Source organism: Hyperolius riggenbachi, chromosome 1 (genome assembly GCF_040937935.1).
Source record: "Hyperolius riggenbachi isolate aHypRig1 chromosome 1, aHypRig1.pri, whole genome shotgun sequence".
Taxonomy (NCBI): Eukaryota; Metazoa; Chordata; class Amphibia; order Anura; family Hyperoliidae; genus Hyperolius; species Hyperolius riggenbachi.
In genome coordinates this window covers 407,146,317-407,166,972 of record NC_090646.1, presented here as the reverse complement: position 1 = coordinate 407,166,972, position 20,656 = coordinate 407,146,317, and the positions used below count along the sequence as shown (strand labels likewise).

General features: G+C 43.3%; 1 protein-coding gene and 2 long non-coding RNA genes across 4 annotated transcripts in view; 1 reads left to right on the top strand and 2 right to left on the bottom strand.

Moving 5' to 3' along the window:
- Positions 1–20,656, top strand: part of JAK2 (Janus kinase 2) — a 349,977-nt gene that overhangs the window by 145,162 nt on the left and 184,159 nt on the right. Inside the window, exon 1 of one of the 2 annotated variants that reach the window (XM_068235603.1) lies at positions 7,349–7,484. The exons of the other annotated variant lie outside the window; for it this stretch is intronic. Within the exon in view, the coding sequence (XP_068091704.1) occupies positions 7,428–7,484 (57 nt within the window). The 5' untranslated portion in view covers positions 7,349–7,427. Of the gene's footprint in view, positions 1–7,348; positions 7,485–20,656 lie in introns of those variants that run through there. 2 annotated transcript variants of the gene reach the window in all.
- The window catches only part of LOC137518204 (uncharacterized), a 148,900-nt gene that overhangs the window by 107,177 nt on the left and 21,067 nt on the right, over positions 1–20,656 (bottom strand). The window lies entirely within an intron of this gene.
- On the bottom strand, positions 761–6,999 carry LOC137518209 (uncharacterized). The gene is made up of 2 exons (XR_011020757.1): positions 6,848–6,999; positions 761–916 (listed from the first exon to the last, which is right to left on the bottom strand). It is a non-coding gene; the product is annotated as an uncharacterized lncRNA (long non-coding RNA).

Here is a 20,656-nt window from a genome sequence, read left to right as displayed (position 1 = left end):
CTTACTCTCCTCTGCCTGATTGAGTATGCATTTTCCACCCTCCTCCCAGTCTTCAGGCACTCCTACCCAGCTCTGCAATGAAAAGTGTATTGCCTCAGCATGATAAATATTGGCCAATAAGAGAGGAACAGAGGTGTGACGGGGGGGGGGGGGGGGGGAGTGGCTTCAGCCAATCAGGCTGCATTAGTTAAAGGGAACCAGAGACGTTGGACATGGAAAAAGAAAAAAGATTTCATACATACCTGGGGCTTCTTTCAGCCCCATAAGCATAGAAATGTTTTTGTGTTTTGTTTTGCTGTAACCACTAGTATCTAATTTAAAAAAATCAAGACAACACTTGCCAATCAGAAAAATGGAAACGCAAACGCACACAAAACGCACATCAAAATAGGTAAAAAATACAAACGTTTTTTCTAGTGGAAAAGGACCTTTAATGTGGACTTTAGTGCATGCAGATTTGACCAAGACAATTGATAAACACAATTCAAACATAGCTGGCACTGGCATGCAGTTTTAAAAAAGAAAAATTAAATCTCGATGTAAGGGCTACAGCGATGTATGGTCCAACTAGGAGTACTGTGTAGTTTCAGCAGATGTGAAGCTTTTAAGGTTAATTTGATAAATACAAATGTATTCTCTCATGGAAAAGTTATTTTTGTGGGTGAACATGTAAATAATCCTAAACCTGATGTTATTGAACATTTAATAATTGTAACCTCTTGAAGTTCATAAATAAAGCCCTTAGAAAGATGCAGGCCTGTATTGGCTGCCCACTGTTATTCAGGCTAACAATTTATGATAGCTTTTATGTCTTCAGCCCTGATGAAATGAGAGCAACCGTTAATTTCTGTCTTCCTGAAGAGCTCCTGAAAAAATGTAGGCTTCAAGGTTTGTAGCACTTTAACATTGTGATTTCCTACAAGCATAAGATAATATTCATGTAATTACTTTAAAGGTCATAAATTATATTTATCACTTTAAAAGGGGCCCTATTAGGCCTCGTTCACATCAGGGCCGTTTCTGTGCGCTTTCCACAGCGCACTGCCCTGTGCGATCAGCAAGGTATTGATTTTTCCATGTAACTAAATGTAGCTGGTTCACATCTATGCGCTGCGCTGAGCAGCGTTACAGAAACGTAGTGTTGCAGGCATTTCTGTGCGTTGAGCTGGAAAGCGCACAGCAATGCAAGTGAATGGGTCCACTTTTTTAGCGCATAGAAGCGCGTACAAGCGCATAGAAGCGCATGCGTTTTTTACCCCTAATTGGAGAAAAAAATACATTTACATACAAAAACAAAGTTTTATTGACAACTGCTGCTGCTACAGTAAGCAAAACGTGCTTTAAAGAAGCGCAGCGCAACGCACAGAAACGCGGACTAAAGCGCGCACAAGCGCATGCGTTTTTTACCATGCGCTTTAACACGTTTTTCAGCGCAGCAGATGTGAACGAGGCCTTAGGAAGCAGCACAATTCCCTTTGTATTATCCACTAAAGGTATAAAATATTATGGCAATTTATATGTAGCAATGGACCTTGTTCTTTTCCGCATAATATTAAACCCCTGTACTTTGTGTGCTATTAATGTACAACTCCCATCACAACTAGAGCTCAGGGCTGCTAACTTGTAGATAGTTGCGAGGTGAATTTATACTGTTTCCAGGCTCTTTTTTGATTTCCTTTTGTGAAGCCTTAGAATTGAACATTTGGCTCCAGACAGGAGTCTTCACAGTCTCTGTGTAATCCTGGAACTGCATGAATTTAAGCTGTGGGCCTTGGTGTTGTGTTAGCACATACCTGTATGCTCCAGGCTTGCTGGGTGCCAACATTTCTGCTTTTATAGAGATGATCACATCTGCTAATGCTAGTTTAATCAAGTGCTTTTGATTAGCAGTACTTGTCTGTTACTTGGGCCTGAGCCCACTAACACAGGTGTGTCCGCTTCTGCCTGCTTTTCAGCATCCGTAACATTGATGTGTAACTGAAAAGCAAACACAACTGTGTCAGTGGGCTCAAGCCCTAGGCTCGGTTTCCACTGAGCTGGCTAATCAAGTCCCAACCAGGTTTTAATTAATTGGTCCATCTTCAAGCTGCATATATTAGCATAAAAATGTACATAATCCTATAATATAAATTTACTGATAATGTAATACTATCAATTAAAATTATTTACTGTTTTTATCATTTTTCTTTAACGGTGTGCTTAAATTGTTATTTACCGATATTGCTAGTAATAACGTTATTTAATGTCACGCCTAACTTAGCGTGTGACTTTTTCAAAAGTATGCCACATGTGGGCAGTTTCATTTGTCATTACAATACTAAACTACTTATTATGTACATTACTTCGTTGAAGTATTTCATGCCTCAACCAAAGATCACTGTGTATTGTGATATTACTGTATATCAAACTACTGAACTTCAGGATGTCAGCTTAATATAATATAAATCAGGAAATAATTTACAGTATATCAGGTAGAGTATAAGTGTGGAGATGATCCATTGATTTTTAAAAAGGCGCTGTCATCCATACCATCTCAGAAAAAACCCACATATATAAGTAGATAAATACTTGCTCTACTTGCATAACCTATGAATTGCGCTGTCCACATTTTGATTTTAATGATTTTTTTTTCTATAGTAAATATAGAGAAAATCCTTCTTGGGAATTCTCCATTTTAACTGTGTCTATATTGAAGCCAATCATGATGTCATTTCCTCCCTTACTCACCTCTGCCTGATTGAGTATGCATTTTCCACCCTCCTCCCAGTCTTCGGGCACTCCTACCCAGCTCTGCAATGAAAAGTGCATTGCCTCAGCATGATAAATATTGGCCAATAAGAGAGGAACAGAGGTGTGACGGGGGGAAAGCGGCTTTAGCCAATCAGGCTGCATTAGTTAAAGGGAACCAGAGACGTTGGACATGGAAAAATAAAAAAGATTTCATACATACCTGGGGCTTCTCCCAGCCCCATAAGCCTGGATCGCTCCCACGCCGCCATCCTCCGCTTCCTGGATCCGCCGCTACCGGATCCCGTCACTTCCGGCGCACTCGGACAATTGTCCGCATGATCAGGGGGATCCCTCCATATCCTTATGCGTGCGGCTGCGCAGTATGCAGCTGCACGCATAAGGGTATGCTGGGAGCCCCTGTGATGCGGACAATTGGCCACGTGCTGACGCCGACTGGCCGAAAGTACAGGACCCGGTACCGGCGGATACAGGAAGCGGAGGACGGCGGCGCGGGAGCGATCTGTGCGTATGGGGCTGGAGGAAGCCCCAGGTATGTATAAAAAAAATTTTCTGGCATCTCTGGTTCCCTTTAAGCCTGAGGGGAAAGTAAAGGAGCAGAAAAATAACCCAGCATGCCCTGCAATTTCCTTTGCGCAGCAATGTACTAAATAAAAGTCAGGTGAACTGGGGAATGATCATTTATCAACAAGAAAAGTAAGGGTGATTTTTAACTTTTGGATTGCCTGGTTAGCATCCATATTACTTGTTAACCAGATAAAAGTAAAGAATTGATTTTATGCCAGACAGTTACACTTTAAACTATTACTTATCAGTGAATCAACAGTACATAAAAGTGAACATGAAAACTTCAGTATAATTCTTTGTTATGGATGACGTTTACATGGGTGACTGATCTACTGAATAATGCACTCCATCTGGTTGCTAAGCAACATTTGTAACCATGCAGGAGATGCAAGTAGGCATAGCAGAAAGCTGGTGCATGCCATGTCTGGTTGCATGCTGTCACATGTATAACGTTTCAAGGGCCACCTTCTGTCTGTGCCTATATCACTTGCCACCTGCAAACACACACAGGGCAAAGGAAGCAGGTGATGGTGTGGATGCTCTCCTGTCAACCACTCATGCAAAAAAAGCTTATAAGTTCAACACATATACATATAGGACAATCGATTTGCTTGCAATAAGTTTAGCTATTTTCTGAGCAACTTATGTCCACATTCTCAGTACTATAATCTGTGAAAGTAACAGTTAAATATCTCACTATATTGAGCCCTGAAAAATGAATAGCCGATATTAGAAAAGAGGTTTACCATGTTGAATTCTTCTGTTTCTAAGCATGTCTACAACATGTCTGTTGATATGTCGCACTACAATTGTTTTGTTAGTGATTTTATCACACTAAGAGATTATTAAGCTGTGTTATGTACCCATTTCTATTGCAAGGAACTTTTCCATATTTAGAGTTTTTTTAGTTGAGTAGTAGGAATGTCCATTTTTGGGCATTAGGAGATCTGGTAGAGATTGCAGATATGCATGTCCACCATTCTTGTCCTTGGAAGTAATTCATCCTAGCCCATGACAGAGGATGAGTTGAGGGGAAGATTCTTTTCATTCCATACTAATTGTTTTTATTATTTTAATGTCGTTTTGAAAGCACATTTTATGTATTCAGTATCTGGATGAAAGACTATCGTCTTGGCATGTTGTTGATTCATTTTGAATGAAGTAACTGTATATGGTAGCTATTTTAGTACATTGGTAACATAAGAAAAAGTTGAGCACTGTACTTGATGCCTTTTTTCTCTCCAGCAATAGCTTCTTGAAGGACTGGATTTTGGGCAAAGTCCACCTTTGTCAGCATCAGAAATAGCCCTTGCATGCTGTTTTTTTGTTTTGTTTTTATCTTGCTGTTTGCATAAAGTCATACAGCAAATGTTAGTTGTATACTGCTCTTCTCAAGACTCGCCCATCTTTACATAGTGATAAATATTGATTGATTATGTCCAGCACTTGTAATAATCTGTCACGGTGAAAGACAACCAAGTTGCCCTCGTAGGATATGGGGAAGAGGAATGGTTGGCAAAACCTCAGTGAGGTTACATGTGGCATTTGTGTGGTGCCAAATTTCCTATACTGTGTATACTGGTTTTCTAGGCATCCACTCCCATAATGTACACCGGCTTTCTAATAACCCTTCTACTATGTTACAGCCTTTAAAGTGTAACCGTTGAGCATAAAATCAAAAATCAATTCAAATCAAATGAGTAATAAGGATAAGTAATAAAAATCAAACAAGTAATAAGGATGCTAACCAGGCAATCCAAAAGTTAAAACTCACTCTTACTTTTCTTGTTGATAAATGATCATTCCCTAGTTTACTTGACTCTTATTTGGTACATTGCTGCACAAAGGAAGTTGCAAGGCATGCTGGGTTGTCTTTTTTTGCTTCTTTACTTTCCCCTTAGATTTAACTAATGCAGCCTGATTGGCTGAAGCCTCTTTCCCTCCTGTTTCCCCTCCCACACCTCTGTTCCTCTCTGATTGGCCAATATTTCTATTGCAGAGCTGGGTAGGAGTGCCTGAAGATTTGGGAGTAGGGCGGGCAATGCATACACAATCAGGCAGAGGAGAGTAAGGGAGGAAAGAACATCAGGATTGGCTTAAAGATAGACACATATAAAATGAAGAATCCTAAGAAGGATATTCTTTTTATTTTCTTACTATAGAAAATCACTAAAATCAAAACGTGGACAGTGCAATACATATGTTATGTAAGTAGAGCAAGTATTTATCTACTTATATATGAGTTTTTTTTCTCTGAGATAGTATGGCTGACAGCTCCTCTTTAACTGCCTGCTATTGAGTGCCCCATTTTTTAAAAATCCCTTAGTTTATTCCAGTTCTACACTCAGTTTCCTAGGGTCACGGATTATGTAGCACACCCAGTAATGTTTCCCCACTTTTTCCACATTTGGGGGGGGGGAGTTAGTACTTTTCAAGTAAAGAAATATACGACTAATCAACAAAAAAATAATAAAACCAACAATCCAATCCAACAATAAAAAAGTAATCCCTGGATGGTACAAAGCATCCGGAAGTGAGTACTGCCGCCGGCTACCCGACTTTGCTTGGGGGACATACGGGGAACCCCAGAATAGATCCGTGGCATGTGCCACTGAACTTTGGGGCTAGCAACATCCCTGAATCCAACAATAAAAAAACAATCCCTGCATGGTACATTTGAGTATGAAGTGCTACACATGCAGAACATAAGAATTTCCAGAACATAAGAATGCCTTTCCTAGCAGCAAAAAAAAACCCCACTAATCTCTTTTTTTCAATTTTTTTATTTATTTTCTCTTAAAGTGAATGGGAACCGCATTAAAAAAAATGACAGATACTTACCCAAGGAGAGGGAAGGCTCTGGGTCCTATGGAGCGGTAGCAGTATTTGACTAATTTAGTCAAATACTGCTTTACCCGGCCGAAGGAGGCTTCAGAAGTCTTCAGGGAGCCCGAGTGCTCCTGAAGAAGGGCGGCCCTGTACTGCGCCTGCGCAAGCACGCTCTCTTGCACGCTCACACCTGTGCAGTATGGAGCCGCACGTCTTCGGGAGGACACGGCTCGCGAAGACCTCCAAATACCCTTTTGGTGGGGGTTTGGAACGGGGGGGGGGGGGGGGGGAGAGCCAGCACAGGATAGAGGGCACCGAGAGAGGAGACTGAAGGCTCAGTGTTCCCCAACCCTGTCCTCAATGCCCACCAACAGTGCATGTTTTGTGGAGATCCAGAGAGACAGTTTATAAGCTCTGCTGAGATGCTAATTACCTCACCTGTGCATGTTTGTGGTTTTCTGCAAAACATGTGCTGTTGGTGGGCCTTGAGGACAGGGTTGGGGAACTGTGCTCTATATGACCCAGAGCCTTCCCTCTCCTTAGGTAAGTATTTGCTTCATTTTTTTACAAATGCGCTTCCCATTCACTTTAAAGAGGAACTATCGCAAAAATCTTAATTTAAAACACATACCAATAAGAAGTATGTTTCTTCCAGAGTAAAATGAGCCATATATTACTTTTCTCCTATGTTGCTGTCACTTACAGTAGGTAGTAGAAATCTGACATTACCAACAGGTTTTGAGTTGGTCCATCTCTTCATGCGGGATTGTCAGCATGGCCTTTTATTCTTTATAAAGACATTCCCTGAAAAAATTTATAAAATGACGCTGGCAAGCCTCCCTGCTCACCATACACTTCTTTGGCAGTTGGACAGAGCAACTGCCATTCACTTAGGTCTTGTTCACTCCAAGGGTGCTTTTGGCTTTTTTTTTAAAGGGGCACTATGGCGCAAAATTTTAAATATGTGCAAAGATATACTGTACAAATAAGAAGTGTGTTTTTTTCCAGAGTAAAATGAGCCATAAATTACTTTTCTCCCATGTTGCGGTCACTTACAGTAGGTAGTAGAAATCTGACAAGTGACAGGTTTTGGAATAGTCCATCTCTTCACGGGGGATTGTCAGGGATTTTTTTTTATTTTCAAAAGCACTTAGTGAATGGCAGTTGCTCTGTCCAACTGCCAAAAAACTGTGTAGTGAGCAGGGAAGTTGTCCAGCATCATTGTTTAAATCATTTTTAGGGAACATCTTTATAAAGAATAAAAGCCTTGCTGAGAATACCCTATGAAGAGATGGACTAGTCCCAAACCTGTCGCTTCTGTCAGACTTCAAAGACCTTCTGTAAGTGACAGCAACATAGGAGAAAAGTAATTAATGGCTCATTTTACTCTGGAAGAAATGTACTTCTTATTTGTCTGTTTGCAGATTTATTTGACATTTTTTCGCTATAGTGCCCCTTTAAGCGCTGGCGATTTTCAGAATCGCCCTAAGGCTACTTGCACACCAAGACGTTGCGTTAGGTGCTACGTTAAGGTCGCATAACGTGCACCTAACACAACGTATGGTGCTGCAAGTGAGGACGGTAGAGTGAGCCGCGTTAGGCGGCTCGATTCCTATAAGGTCTCCCAGAGTGGCGCTGATTGGCCAGCGGGACCACGTGATGCGGAGCGAGACACTCCGCATCACGTGGTCCCGCCGGCCAATCAGCGGCCGCCAGTGCAGTGCATATTAAGTAGCCATGTGCGCGGCTACTGTAGCTGGCTCTCCCCGCCTCCTCTCCGCCCCCCACTGCGCATGTGCAAACAGTCTAACGCGGCTATAGCCGCTCTAACGCCGTAGCATGCTGCACTTTGCGGAGAACGTGCAGCGTTACATGTAACGCAACGTGGGCTGTGTGAACAGCCCACTTGTGTTACATTGCTGTGCATTGGGGGAGCGTTACAGGCGCACTAACGTGCGCCTGTAACGTCTTGGTGTGTAAGCAGCCTTAAAGCACTTGTGCAATGATTCCCTATGAGAGTGTTCACATATGAGTGGTTTGATTCGGATATGCTCACCAAAGCACTGCCTGTACCATTTTGGGGGAATACAATTAAAAAAAAACAAAGACAACATAAATAGTTACCTAAGGGTCTGAACTTTTTAAATATGCATGTCAAGAGAATATGTTATTATATTATTTAAAATTATAAGCTTATAAATAGTGATGGATGCAAATTGAAAAAATGCACCTTTATTTCTAAATAAAATATCGGCACCATAAATTGTGATAGGGACATTGTTTAAATGGTGTAATAACCGGGACAGATGGGCAAATAAAATACATGAGTTTTAAATACGGTAGCTTATATTAATTTCAAACTATAATGGCCAAAAACTGAGAAATAATGAATTTTTTTCATTTCTTTCTTAATCTTCCTGTTAAAATGGATTTAGAAAAAAATAATTCTTAGCAAAATGTAGCACCCAAAGAAAGCCTAATTAGTGGCGGAAAAAACAAGATATAGATCAATTCATTGTGATAAGTAGCAATAAAGTTATAGGCGAATGAATGGGAGGTGAACGTTGCTCGGATGCATGAGATTTTCGGCACTGCGGTACTGAACCGGTTAAGGAGTCTCTCTCCAGCGCTTTAAACATACAGACAGGTCCATAAATATTGGGACATCAACACAATTCTAACAATTTTGGCTCTGTACACAACCACAATGGACTTTAAATGAAACGAAGGTGATTTGCTTTAACTGCAAACTGTCAGCTTTAATTTTAGGATATTTACATCTAAATCAGATGAACGGTGTAGGAATTACAACAGTTTGCATATGTGTCTTCCACTCGTTAAGGGACCAAAAGTAAAGGGGCAGAATAAAAATCATAAATTAAACTTTCTCTTTTCAATACTTGGCTGCAAATCCTTTGCGGTCAATCACAGCAATTGACCAGTATCAATACTGATACTACCAACAACCGTGTCGTATTACCAACCGCAGGCAGATGTTATTGAGGTAGATAGTAAGGAGACCAATTACTTATCACTAAGTTTTTGGGAGGAAACTGCAGTGCCCAGAGAAGCCTACGCAAGCATGGAGAGCACATGCAGACTCCATGCAGAAAAATTCTGGTTGCAGATTTGAACTGAGGACTGTGACGCTGCAAGAGAATTATCCACTGGGCCACCATGCTGGTTGTAACAAAAGCTTGCCTGGATAACATGCTGATCTGGCTTTAGCAGTTTGTTACACACCTGCATCTAGCATGCAGCTAAAGTAGACACAGAATGGCACTGTGAAGTCACCTGATCTGCATCCACATAGATGACTGGCAAAAGCATTAAATGCAGAGGATTAATACACAGGGAGGCTTTATGGATAACAAAGCTACAGAGGAAGCTCAGCTCCAAATAGGGTTATTGAATACACGTATTATTCATTTCTAAAGCACGAACATATTCCGTGGCGCTGTATATATAACATTTGGTTACCGATGTAATACTTTTATATACACTAATCAGCAATATTGCTTTTATAACTTGGCTTAAAATATTTTTCATATTTACTGCGTTATACTAGCATTGTTTTCTCAGTTTGCACCACCACGGGAATATTCCACAATTGGATACGATTTTCATGATTATAAATAAACTGCATGTGAGATGCCAGATCCCTCCTGGGCACAGTGAATGTCTGTGTTAGGGAAATGGTAATGTGTGACAGGCATTTTGTTGGTCTCTGTCAGCTTGTTTCCCAGCAGAACAAACAACATTTTAGGTCACTTGGCTGATTCTAGATGGTAGACCTCTTTTGAACACTGTGGCACGCACTTTTAGGCTTTAAATGGGAACCTTGTTTTAATGCTTTCTGTACCAACCACCCACTGCAGCATTTAAAAATATATCACTAGCATAATAAATATCAGAAAATAAAGTGTTAATGTGGTAATTTCTGTTTCATTATAATTAGAAATAATGTTTGTTCATCTTCCTGAAGAGACTTGAATGTTCACTTGCCTTGGTTGTGTTGCTTAACCTGAGATTACCTTGTGGCCTAGTTTAGTAAAGTGCGTCTTTTATGGCTTTGGTCATTGATTTAGCTTAACAACCGCCATGGAAAATCATAAAATGAGGGATACTAAATGAAAGTCTCTAAAATCTACACAGTATTTTGTCCTTTTGTAAACTTCCAGAGTGAAGTGTTCAGTGCTAAATGAAGCAGCAATTTCATGGGAAAATCATTTTTTTTTCTTCTTTATGATTTATAGGCTCTGTCAAATCTTTTTTCTTTAATATTAGATAGTGTTGCGTTTTTAGATTAGAATAGCTGTTAGATTTCCATTCTTTGTCCCTGCTGGCAAGACATGTTCAGTTTGTTTTAATTCTCATGTTTCTATTCACTAGTGAAATGATGGCATGATATGCGATTGTCACCTCTACAATGTTTTCTAGTAAAGAAGAACTAAAACTGTGGATACTGCTTCTGTTTTCACATAGCCTTGCACAGGGCCGGGACAAGGTTCCCCAGCAACAGAGGCTGAGCTTCCAAAGTGCGCCCCCCCCCCCCCAAAGTAGGTCATTTGGGTGCCACTATAGGGGCCCATGTCGAAACTCTAAAATTATTAGTCATAGCCTATAATTTGGGCACGGGGCAGCACAATAGCTGTGTTACAGTTAGGTGTAGGTATGGGCTAGGTTAGTGTCAGCGACCTGAGGATTTTCCCAGCCCCCTGTAGGCCGATCTGCTGTGCTCCTGACTGCATTACCTAGTGATATAGAGGTCCCCCTCCTTCCCCTTTACAGTCACCTGTACTCTGTAATGTGCTGCAGTAGATGTCAATGCTCTATAAATACATAATAATATGGTGGACATTCGACTATGACTATGGTAGGATTAGATTGTAAGCTCCTCTGAGGACAGTCAGTGACATGACTATGTACTCTGTAATGTGCTGCAGGAGATGTCAATGCTCTATAAATACATAATAATAATATGGTAGGACATTAAGCTATGACTATGGCAGGATTAGATTGTGAGCTCAGTGACATGATTATGTACTCTGTAAAGTGCTGCAGAAGACTTCCTATTTAGAAAAATTCACATTACATAGAAACATTTAAATATAAGTTAAGCTATCTTTAGTGAGTTTAAAGTAAACCAGAGATAAGTATTTGGCAGCGTTTTATACATACCTGGGGCTTCCTCCAGCCCCATTGGCACAGATCGCTCCCATGCTGCCCACCTCAGTCTTCTCCCTCTTCAGTAACGGGGCCCGGAACTTCAGCCAGTTGCGGCCAGTCAGTGCATGCGCTGTGAAGGCGTAGAAGGCTCCCAGACACGGGAGCGAGACAGAGGAGCGCACTGCGCATGCACCAACTGACAGCAACTGAACACTTATGGGACCCGGTAGCGAAGAGGGAGAAGGCTGAGGATGGCGGCGTGGGAGTGATCCGTGCGGATGGGGCTGGAGGAAGCCCCAGGTATGTATAAAACGCTGCCAAATACTTGTCTCTGGTTTACTTTAAGCATGCATGTGAATCAAAACAGTTCTGACAATACATTATTGAGATCTCACCAGCCTTCTGTCTCTATACTCTGGCCCAGTTGTAATGCACACTTTCTGCTACAGATGATCTTTACAACTTTCCTCCATCTGTGTTTTCTTCCTGTTTGTCTTCTCTGCTGACTGCTGTCAAGGAGTTAATCTTTCTTTTCCCAGCTTAATCTCTTCATCTGTCTCTGTCACCTGCATTCCGTCTGTAATTGAAAGCTGTCCTCTCTGCTTCTGTACTCTTTCCGCTGCTCCACTCTCACTGGGGTGTTTCCTTATCTTTTTTCTGTGCTCTGTCGCTCACAGCTTCAGACACAACATAATCTCCCTAACGAGCTGTTCCAGCATGTCACGGGCAGCCCAGCATCTCGCTCCGGCCAGTTCTCCCTGGCTTCTCAATTCAAAATCCGCGCTGCTCTGCTCAGTCTCCAGAGATCAGCTGAGAGCTGCGCATCTGTGTGCCTGTGAGTCACATGACTCTCCTGCTGCTTCCTGACGTCATTTAGGGGCCTGGTCTGCACATTCTCCGTGCCAGAAGCATTAGTACTGGCCGGGGAAAACTCTGCCGCTAGCTCAGACAGAGATGGGCAGAGAGGAGAGGGGGCCCACCACGCCATGTGTCAGGTGACGTAAAAGGCCTACCGAACCTTCCATCGGGACTTCGCCGGTGCTCCTGTAGGTTATTACGTCTGAACACCGGCTCAGTCTGAGCCTGGGGATAGCACAGAGAAATGCGCCCCCTGGTGGCGGCGCTCAGAGGCCCCAGCCTTCCCAGCCTCTGCCTCGGCCCGGCCCTGGCCTTGCAATGCTCCTGTCCTTGCTTTCCATGATGCAAAAGCATTTTAATGGCTACAAGAAATACTCAGACATATAGTTGAAATGTATCAGAAAAAGGAGAAGAGATTGCTTCTGTGGTGCAATGCTTTTCAGATTGCAAGCTGAAAAAGAAATGCACGTACAAGATCTCTCACATGCCCAATGTGCCACTCCTAACTTGACAAAGACACACTGGTGTGTCAAAAAATGTTGTCATTATTACCCATGGTCCCCCGCTGGTCAAGGTTGACGTCCGAGGAGTGGTACATTGAGCATGTGTCAGATGCTTGCAAATTTTTGCGATCTTGCACGTGCATTTCTTTTGTAATTTGTAAACTGTATTATTAAAGGTATTGCACCATAGAAGAGCTCCCTTCCCTCTTCTTCTTTTTTTTTTTTTTGATACAGACACCTGTCCGATCTCACCACTGAGAGAGCTGCTCTAGATGCTACCTTTCCTCCTTCCATTGTCTGACACTGGAGAACTGATTCACTTTGGACATAATATCCTTTAGTCCTGGTTATAACACGGAGTGCGCATGAGTCTAACTGTGCATGTTGGTAAGGGCAAACAGGCCAAATGGAGGTCCAGATTCACTAAAGCGAAACTGCAGTGGAGACTGGCCATAGACTTTAATACAAAGCCTGCATGCAGCAAGTTAAAATAAAGCTGTCTGTTACAATGCAGTACTGTGAACTGGTCCATAGAATTATATAAGCAGTCCCCCATCCTGTGGAACTCTCTTCCACTGCCCATCAGGATTACTCCCACCTTCAACACCTTAAAAAAAGCACTCAAAACTCACTTCTTCAAGGAGGCATACATCAACTCAACACTGCCCTAACCCTCTCTGCCAAGAACTTTTTGATGCACCCCCTCCTTTCGTGTCACCAACCCCTCCCTCTAGATTGTAAGCCTTTGGCAGGGCCTTCTCCCCTTGTGTATCATACTTGACTGTGTGCACTTTACCCAGAATTATGGAACTTTTATTTTTACCACTACCACTCCAGTGTATGATCTGGCATTGTATTAATATATGCATTGTGCTGTGTATCTTATTGCTTATTACCTGTATTGTTGTATCTACTGTCTATTACCTGTATTGTGCTGTCACCCCTGTTAGCATTGTCCATAATCCTATTTATTGTACAGCGCTGCGTAATATGTTGGCGCTATATATGCAAGGACATCAAAAGAGCATAGCCTGCACTGTCTGACGGTCTCACTTATGTGCTGGGTAGCAATAATAATGCACGGTTACACACATTTTTGTCCAAATGCAGCGCTGTCCCATTCAGTGTCAGTGAATGGGATCAGCACCGCAGCATACCACAACAGCGAGGAGCAACGCAGGTGCTGCGCATTGCAATGTAAGGCTACTTGCACACCAAGACGTTGCGTTAGGTGCTACGTTAAGGTCGCATAACGTGCACCTAACACAACGTATGGTGCTGCAAGAGCCGACGGTAGAGTGAGCCGCGTTAGGCGGCTCGATTCCTATAATGTCTCCTAGAGTGGCGCTGATTGGCCAGCGGGTCCACGTGATGCGGAGCAAGACACTCCGCATCACGTGGTCCCGCCGGCCAATCAGCGCCCGCCAGTGCAGTGAATATTAAGTAGCCATGTGCGCGACTACTGTAGCTGGCTCTCCCCGCCTCCTCTCCGCCCCCCACTGCGCATGTGCAAACAGTCTAACGCGGCTATAGCCGCTCCAACGCCGTAGCATGCTGCACTTTGCGGAGAATGTGCAGCGTTACATGTAACGCAACGTGGGCTGTGTGAACAGCCCACTTGTGTTACATTGCTGTGCGTTGGGGGAGCGTTACAGGCGCACTAACGTGCGCCTGTAACGTCTTGGTGTGTAAGCAGCCTAAATGTATAGCTACCTGCATTTAATGTGAATGAGGCCTAAGCACTGTTAATCGTTACCTGCGCCTACAGCTTAGGTGACGCTTAACTGAAGTTATTTCAACTACTTAACACATGTTGCGTGAATGACATATCATTGGTAATACATGCAATGTGTATGCTGATTGCATAACATGCCTTACTGGCTGACTAACCCTAACCAAGTCAACCTGCAAGCAATGTTTTATGCGGTTTGTGTAATTTGAATAGCACTATTTGTTAAACCAGTTTATGTAATCTGTATAAGTTCAGTTAACCACTTGAAGACTGTATGCTTAGACCCCCTTAGTGACCAGGCCATTTTTCTTTTTTTACAATTCAGGCCACTGCAGCTTTAAGGGCTTGCTGCAGGGCCGTACAACTCATCACACTAGTGATTTCCCCCCCCCCCCCCCTCCTTTTCAGCCCACCAATAGAGCTTTCGGTTGGTGGGCTCTGATCGCTGCTAGGATGTTTTATTTATTTTTTTAAATAAATTTGCCTATTTTTTTTTTTTAATTAAGACCCTCTCTTTCCCCGCCAGCCAATCCCAGCGATCAGCTCTCATGGGCATCAGCCTATGAGAGCCACTCGCTCTGTGAACCTCCCCAACCGACTGACACTGCCTTCCCCAGCACATCACTACCGTAAATCGCAGCGCTGTACAATATAAATCGATGGTGGTTTCCCCATTTAACAGTCTGCTAGCCGCTGGTAGATGAAGCGGAGCATCAATCAAGCGAGGATGCGTGTGCAATCCCCTGCAAGCCACGCCCCCAGGACTTAACGCCAGTTGGCATTACATGCTCCTGGGGGAGCCGCCGCCGCCCGGTCCTTATGTGGTTAAATTGGATGCGCGTTGTGCACGCACTTAAAGTTTTAAACTCCCTGGCGGCTAATTTCTGTGTGGATTGATGGGTCTAAAAGTGGTACATTTTTTTTTCAAGAATTTTAGGGCTCCAATTCTTAAGTAATAACTCGCCAAAATATGTCAGAATAAAAGCCTAGTAAACATTCTGCATATAAATAAGACAAGAACACAAAATTGTTCAAATGATTAGGTGCACTATTGCTAATTTCATCTTATTTCGACCCTTTAGCATACATCTGCGTTGTTGGAGTAATTATGTTTCTCAGTATGTAGTCTTAGGCCCGGTTCACATTAGCGGTTGTTTGCCAAACGGACCGGATGACCTGACCGGATCCGGACCGGATCCGGATCGGAACCGTACGGTTCTGATCCGGATCCGATCCGGATCCGGTCAGGTTGCATCAGGTGGTAATCAGGATGCGATCCGGATCCGTTTGGCAAAGTCACGTAAAAAAAAAAAAAAAATGTTGGGGTCTGGGAGGTCAGCAGAAGGGGGACCTGTGGAATCAGGCCCTCTGCTGTTTAGCACTCACCTCCACCTGCGACATGCTGCCAACATCTCCGGATCCGGATCCAGCTGTGCTGCTCCACTCCAAAATGCTTGCCCACGTGTCCCCAGCCAATATCGCCGCAACAATCCGCATAGGAAGTGGGGTAGAACATCCGGATTTCTCAGCCAGTGTGTTGTGCGGCCTCCGGTTCCCATTGGTTTGTATTGGCCGGATGGTGCAGTCCGGCTCCGCCCCGGATACGGCTGCCGGAGGGGCCGGATGAAAAAATAGCGCATGTTGGAACGGAGGCCGGAGTCCGGATCCAGCCCGGATCCGGTCCGGCTCCGGTTCTGCAGAACGGACCCATGTGAACGGACGCATAGGCTTTAATTGCTATGCCGTGCGTCGGTTCCGTCCGTTCTGCAGGCGGTGCGGCTCCGGCACGGCGATTCCGGAGGGCCACCGCAAGTGTGAACCGGGCCTTATACAAATGTATTTGATCACTGGCAATAAAGATTTATAGTAAGGCAGTGACGTCGGTAGTATTACCTTTCCAACGCCAATGCAGACTAAACCATTATGTAATAGGGAGGCATCTGTTACTGATCAGTGAGCGGCCGTTATATTATTCACCCCTCTGGCCAGCTCATGTATTTATTTTCCTCCTTGTAACTGCACTAACGTGCAGTTACTGAGCACACAGCAGCCGCCGTAAAGTGAGGGACGCAGCCTCCTCCGTACAGCGTAGGAGTGTCTGTGCCCGGCCGCCAAGGACCTCTTTACCTAAGCTGGCAATGAAACGGACACCTATTGTTGTCCGTTTCTATGAGAACCTGACCGGCTTCCAAACTGCGCAATCTAGCGGCGGAAGCTAGAGCTATGTACATTTATTGCGGTATTATGATGTTATGAGCTTCATCAATTGCAATATAGAGGGATATGAGGAGATAAATGTTTTTGGCTACAGAGTGTAAACCACAATTTTGAACATTGCATTAACTGATGAATAATCAAGCTTTGTAGTTCACCATAGACTTATACTTACTACACAGAAGTAAAAATAAAATGTATTTTTTTTTACTGATGCAGGAACTTTAGTTTCAAAAATAAAATATTCATTTGTGAATTCATTATTTTATACATATGCTTTTTTTTGTCTGTATGTTTGTGCTAACCTGACACCTGTTGGACAGCAACTTCAAGCTTGCAGTTGACAAAGCAGCCAGCTCGCAGTGTGAGATTGAAGGAGAGGAGCAGCATAGGGACCCTTTAGATAGTATTAGCCAGGTCCAAGTACAGCAATCAATTTGGGCAGTGGTCAGGGGGCAGCCAAGAGGAGGGTGTTCGTATGGCCTTTTGAAAACTGTGACCTTTCTAGTATATATTGTGGAAACAACCCTCTGTTACCCAATTTATCACAGGCTACCTTACCACATGATTTAATTCTCGATAAAGGCTCACTAAGGTGCCTGAAATAAGTTTTAACCTTCAGTATTGGCCTTAGGGATCCTATCCTCTGCACACCCCTTTTTGCAGCAACTATGGGTAAGTGCCTGCATTTTAATGATAATTCTCAGCACCTGCCTAGGGATGATCCAGCCTATGACTACCTCTTTAAATTGAGGCCTCTTTTGAGTCACCTTAAGGCCAGAAATCCGCTAGGAGCGATTTCCTGAGCTAATGTAATGCTATGGGTGTGATTTTATAAAAATCCCCCATAGCATTGCATTAGCAAGAGCTTTTCAAATCACTAGCTATTAAAAATCGCTCCTAGTGGGTTTCTGGCCTCATGATGTTTTTAGAGAGGTCTGTATTCCAGCACACATCATAGATGAGTCCCTCATTCTATTTCATGGCAGGCTGGGGATCAGGCAGTAAATCCAGTAAATGCTCAACGGTATGGGATCAAGCTATACAAACTCTGTAAGAGTTGGACAGGCTATACCTTTGCCTTCAGGGCATGTGAAGGCAAAGCAGCTGGAGCTTGATTGGTACCTACCATTCATGTGTAGACCTGGAAAAACTTGACTTAATAAACCCCTTATTAACCACTCAGCGGTCTCTGCCCCCTTAAGAACCAGAGACTGCTGGTACAGAAATGGCGGAATCCCGATGAATCGCCGCACATACCCGCATTAACCAACGCACGGTGGGAATTTGGGCCACCCACTCTGCTGTCTCTATGACAGCAGAGTTCCTGTGAGCCATTCAGGAACCGCTTTCATTGGCGCCTGACCCTGTCTTTCAATTTAAGCCAACGGGAGTTGCTGACCTTGAAAGACAGGGCCAGGAGCCAATGAAATCAGCTTCTGACCCATTCACAGGGCTCTGCTGTCATAGAGACAGGCATAGCGAGTGAGCTGTGGCAGATGCGCGCAGCGTCGGTGAGTTGCAATCTACGCCCTGGCAGCCAGATAGCCATCAATACAGGGCAAAGATTTTAATTATCGTGGTCCTTCAGCAGTTAACCACTTCAGCCTTCAGTGTTTTTTTTACCTTGCATTTGAGCAATTTTCACCTCCCATTCATTAGCCAATAACGTTATCACTACTTATCACAATGAAATTAACTATATCTTGTTTTTCCTGCCACCAATTACCGTATATACTCCACTATAAGTTGAGAAATTTAGGACTGAGTTAAATACTCGAGTCAGTCCTAAATGTCCTACTTATAGCAGGGTGGGGGGAGGGCACCTCTCTCTCCCCCTCTCTGAAGTAGCTATTCTGCTGTAAACTCCCCCCAATCACCGCGCAGAGGGGGGTGGGCACCTCTCTCTCTCCTACCTTTGTGTAATCTAATGTTCAGTGAGCCATGCAGCAGAAGCAACACTTAAAGCGGACCCAAACCAAACATTTTTTTTATTCAAAATATTTAGTTGCACCACTCTGACACATACAAATTTAAATAAACACTCCTTCAAGCCCATGAGCATTTCAGTGCATGCTTTTCACCCTTCTCTTTGCATAACTAGGGTTATACTCGGGGCAGCCATTAGCAATTCCTCCTTTGCTGGACACCATCTACTCTAGCAGTTTGCCGGATTATTTGCCGGCAATATGAAAGGAAGGGAGGGGTTCCTCCAATAAATGTGAAATATTTTATATTTGTCATCATGCAGCTGAAAAAAGGCTGCTATTTATTATTATAATTTAGAAAATAGATTTTATTTCTGAAATCTTGTATTGTTAGTTTGGGTCCACTTTAAGTTCCATTGCCAGCGCGGAATCCTCTATACTCTCTCCTTTCATGCCGCTCTCTGTCCAATAGTACAGCCCGACTCCTGATTTCACATGACACATGAAGTCACATGACAACAGGGACCAGAGTTGTACTATTGGACAGAGAGCAGCATGGACCAGAGTGTATAGAGGATTCAGCGCTGAGAATGGAACTGGAAGTGTCGGCTTCTGCTGCAGCGCTCACTGTGCATTAATCAGTGTTCCCCAACCCTGTCCTCAAGGCCCAGCAACAGTGCATGTTTTGTATAAATCCACACAGGTAGTTAATCAGCTCTCCTGAGACACTAATTACCTCACCTGTGCATGTTTGTGGTTTTCTACAAAACCTGTACGGTTGGAGGGCCTTGAGGACAGGGTTGGGGAACTCTGCATTAGATCACCCACTGGGGGAGTGAGAGGATGGAAGCACAAAATTTCTGTAGCACTGCAGGGAAGGGGGCATAAAGAGGCACCCTTTCCAGCAAATAACATTACAGAGCAGGGAGATAGAGGAGGGCCACCCTTTGTGTTCAGCATGTTGTGATTTAGCACTGTGGGGAGGGTTAGAGAGATGCTGGCTGCTGGGGCTCTGGGAAAGGTGTATTGTTCAAAGCTGACCTGATCTCAGATTTTCCTCTCTGCTCTAAAATATATGCAATTGCATAATAACCATTAAAAGAAAAACATTTCTTTGTTTACAGCTGTTACAAATTCTGCAATAAATCTGCAGTGTATCTACTTCCTGCTTTCATGGAAGCAGACATATTGTTAACATCCTATGCTTTCAAATAAGCTTATCTGCCTTGTCAGGTGCCGCAGGGGAGAGATCAAATTAAAACTTATTAGACACAGACGAGGGGGGATTAGACATGCTAAACTCTCTTAATACATACAGGGTGCATTTCTCTGTGTTTTCTTTCTGTCCTGTGCAAGACTTCAAGTCTACTTTAAAAGATTACTGACCAGTATCCACAAGGAAGAGGGAGCAGGAAAAATCTACTGGCCACAAGTCACAACACAGCCAGGGGGACATAGTGCCAACACAGCCAGAGGGGATACACGAAAGAGACCACACAGTGATGGAGGGCGCAGGGGCTACACTGAAATGTGACGGGGACGCATAGTGGGGAGCAGGAGGACACATACTAGCCACACTGAAAGGGGGACACAGACACTGGTCACATTGATAGGGGGCATGGGGACAGGACAGATTAAAAGGTTAATAGCTACATGTGGGGTCCTGGAGGAGTTATAATGGACACAATACTTTATGCAGTGCAGCCATTAACCCATCATGCTCCTCAAGTGCATCCTTAAACTCCTTCTAGTCCCCCAGTGCAGCCATTAACTTTGCTAGATAGACTTTTATATTTGAGTAATTAAAAAAATTCCAGCTTAAGAGGGTCAAATATTAGGCCAACTTATACACGAGGTCGACTTATAATCGAGTATACTGTATATGGCGTTCTTTGGTTGGTGCATTTTGTTAAGAATTATTTTTTTCTAAATGCATTTTAATGGGAATATTAAGGTAAAAAAATGGAAAACATTCATTATTTCTCAGTTTTCAGCCATTATAGCTTTAAAATAATACATGCTACCATAATTAACACACGTATTTTATTTACCCACACACCATTTAAATTATGTCCATATCACAATGCATGGTGCCAATATTTATTTGT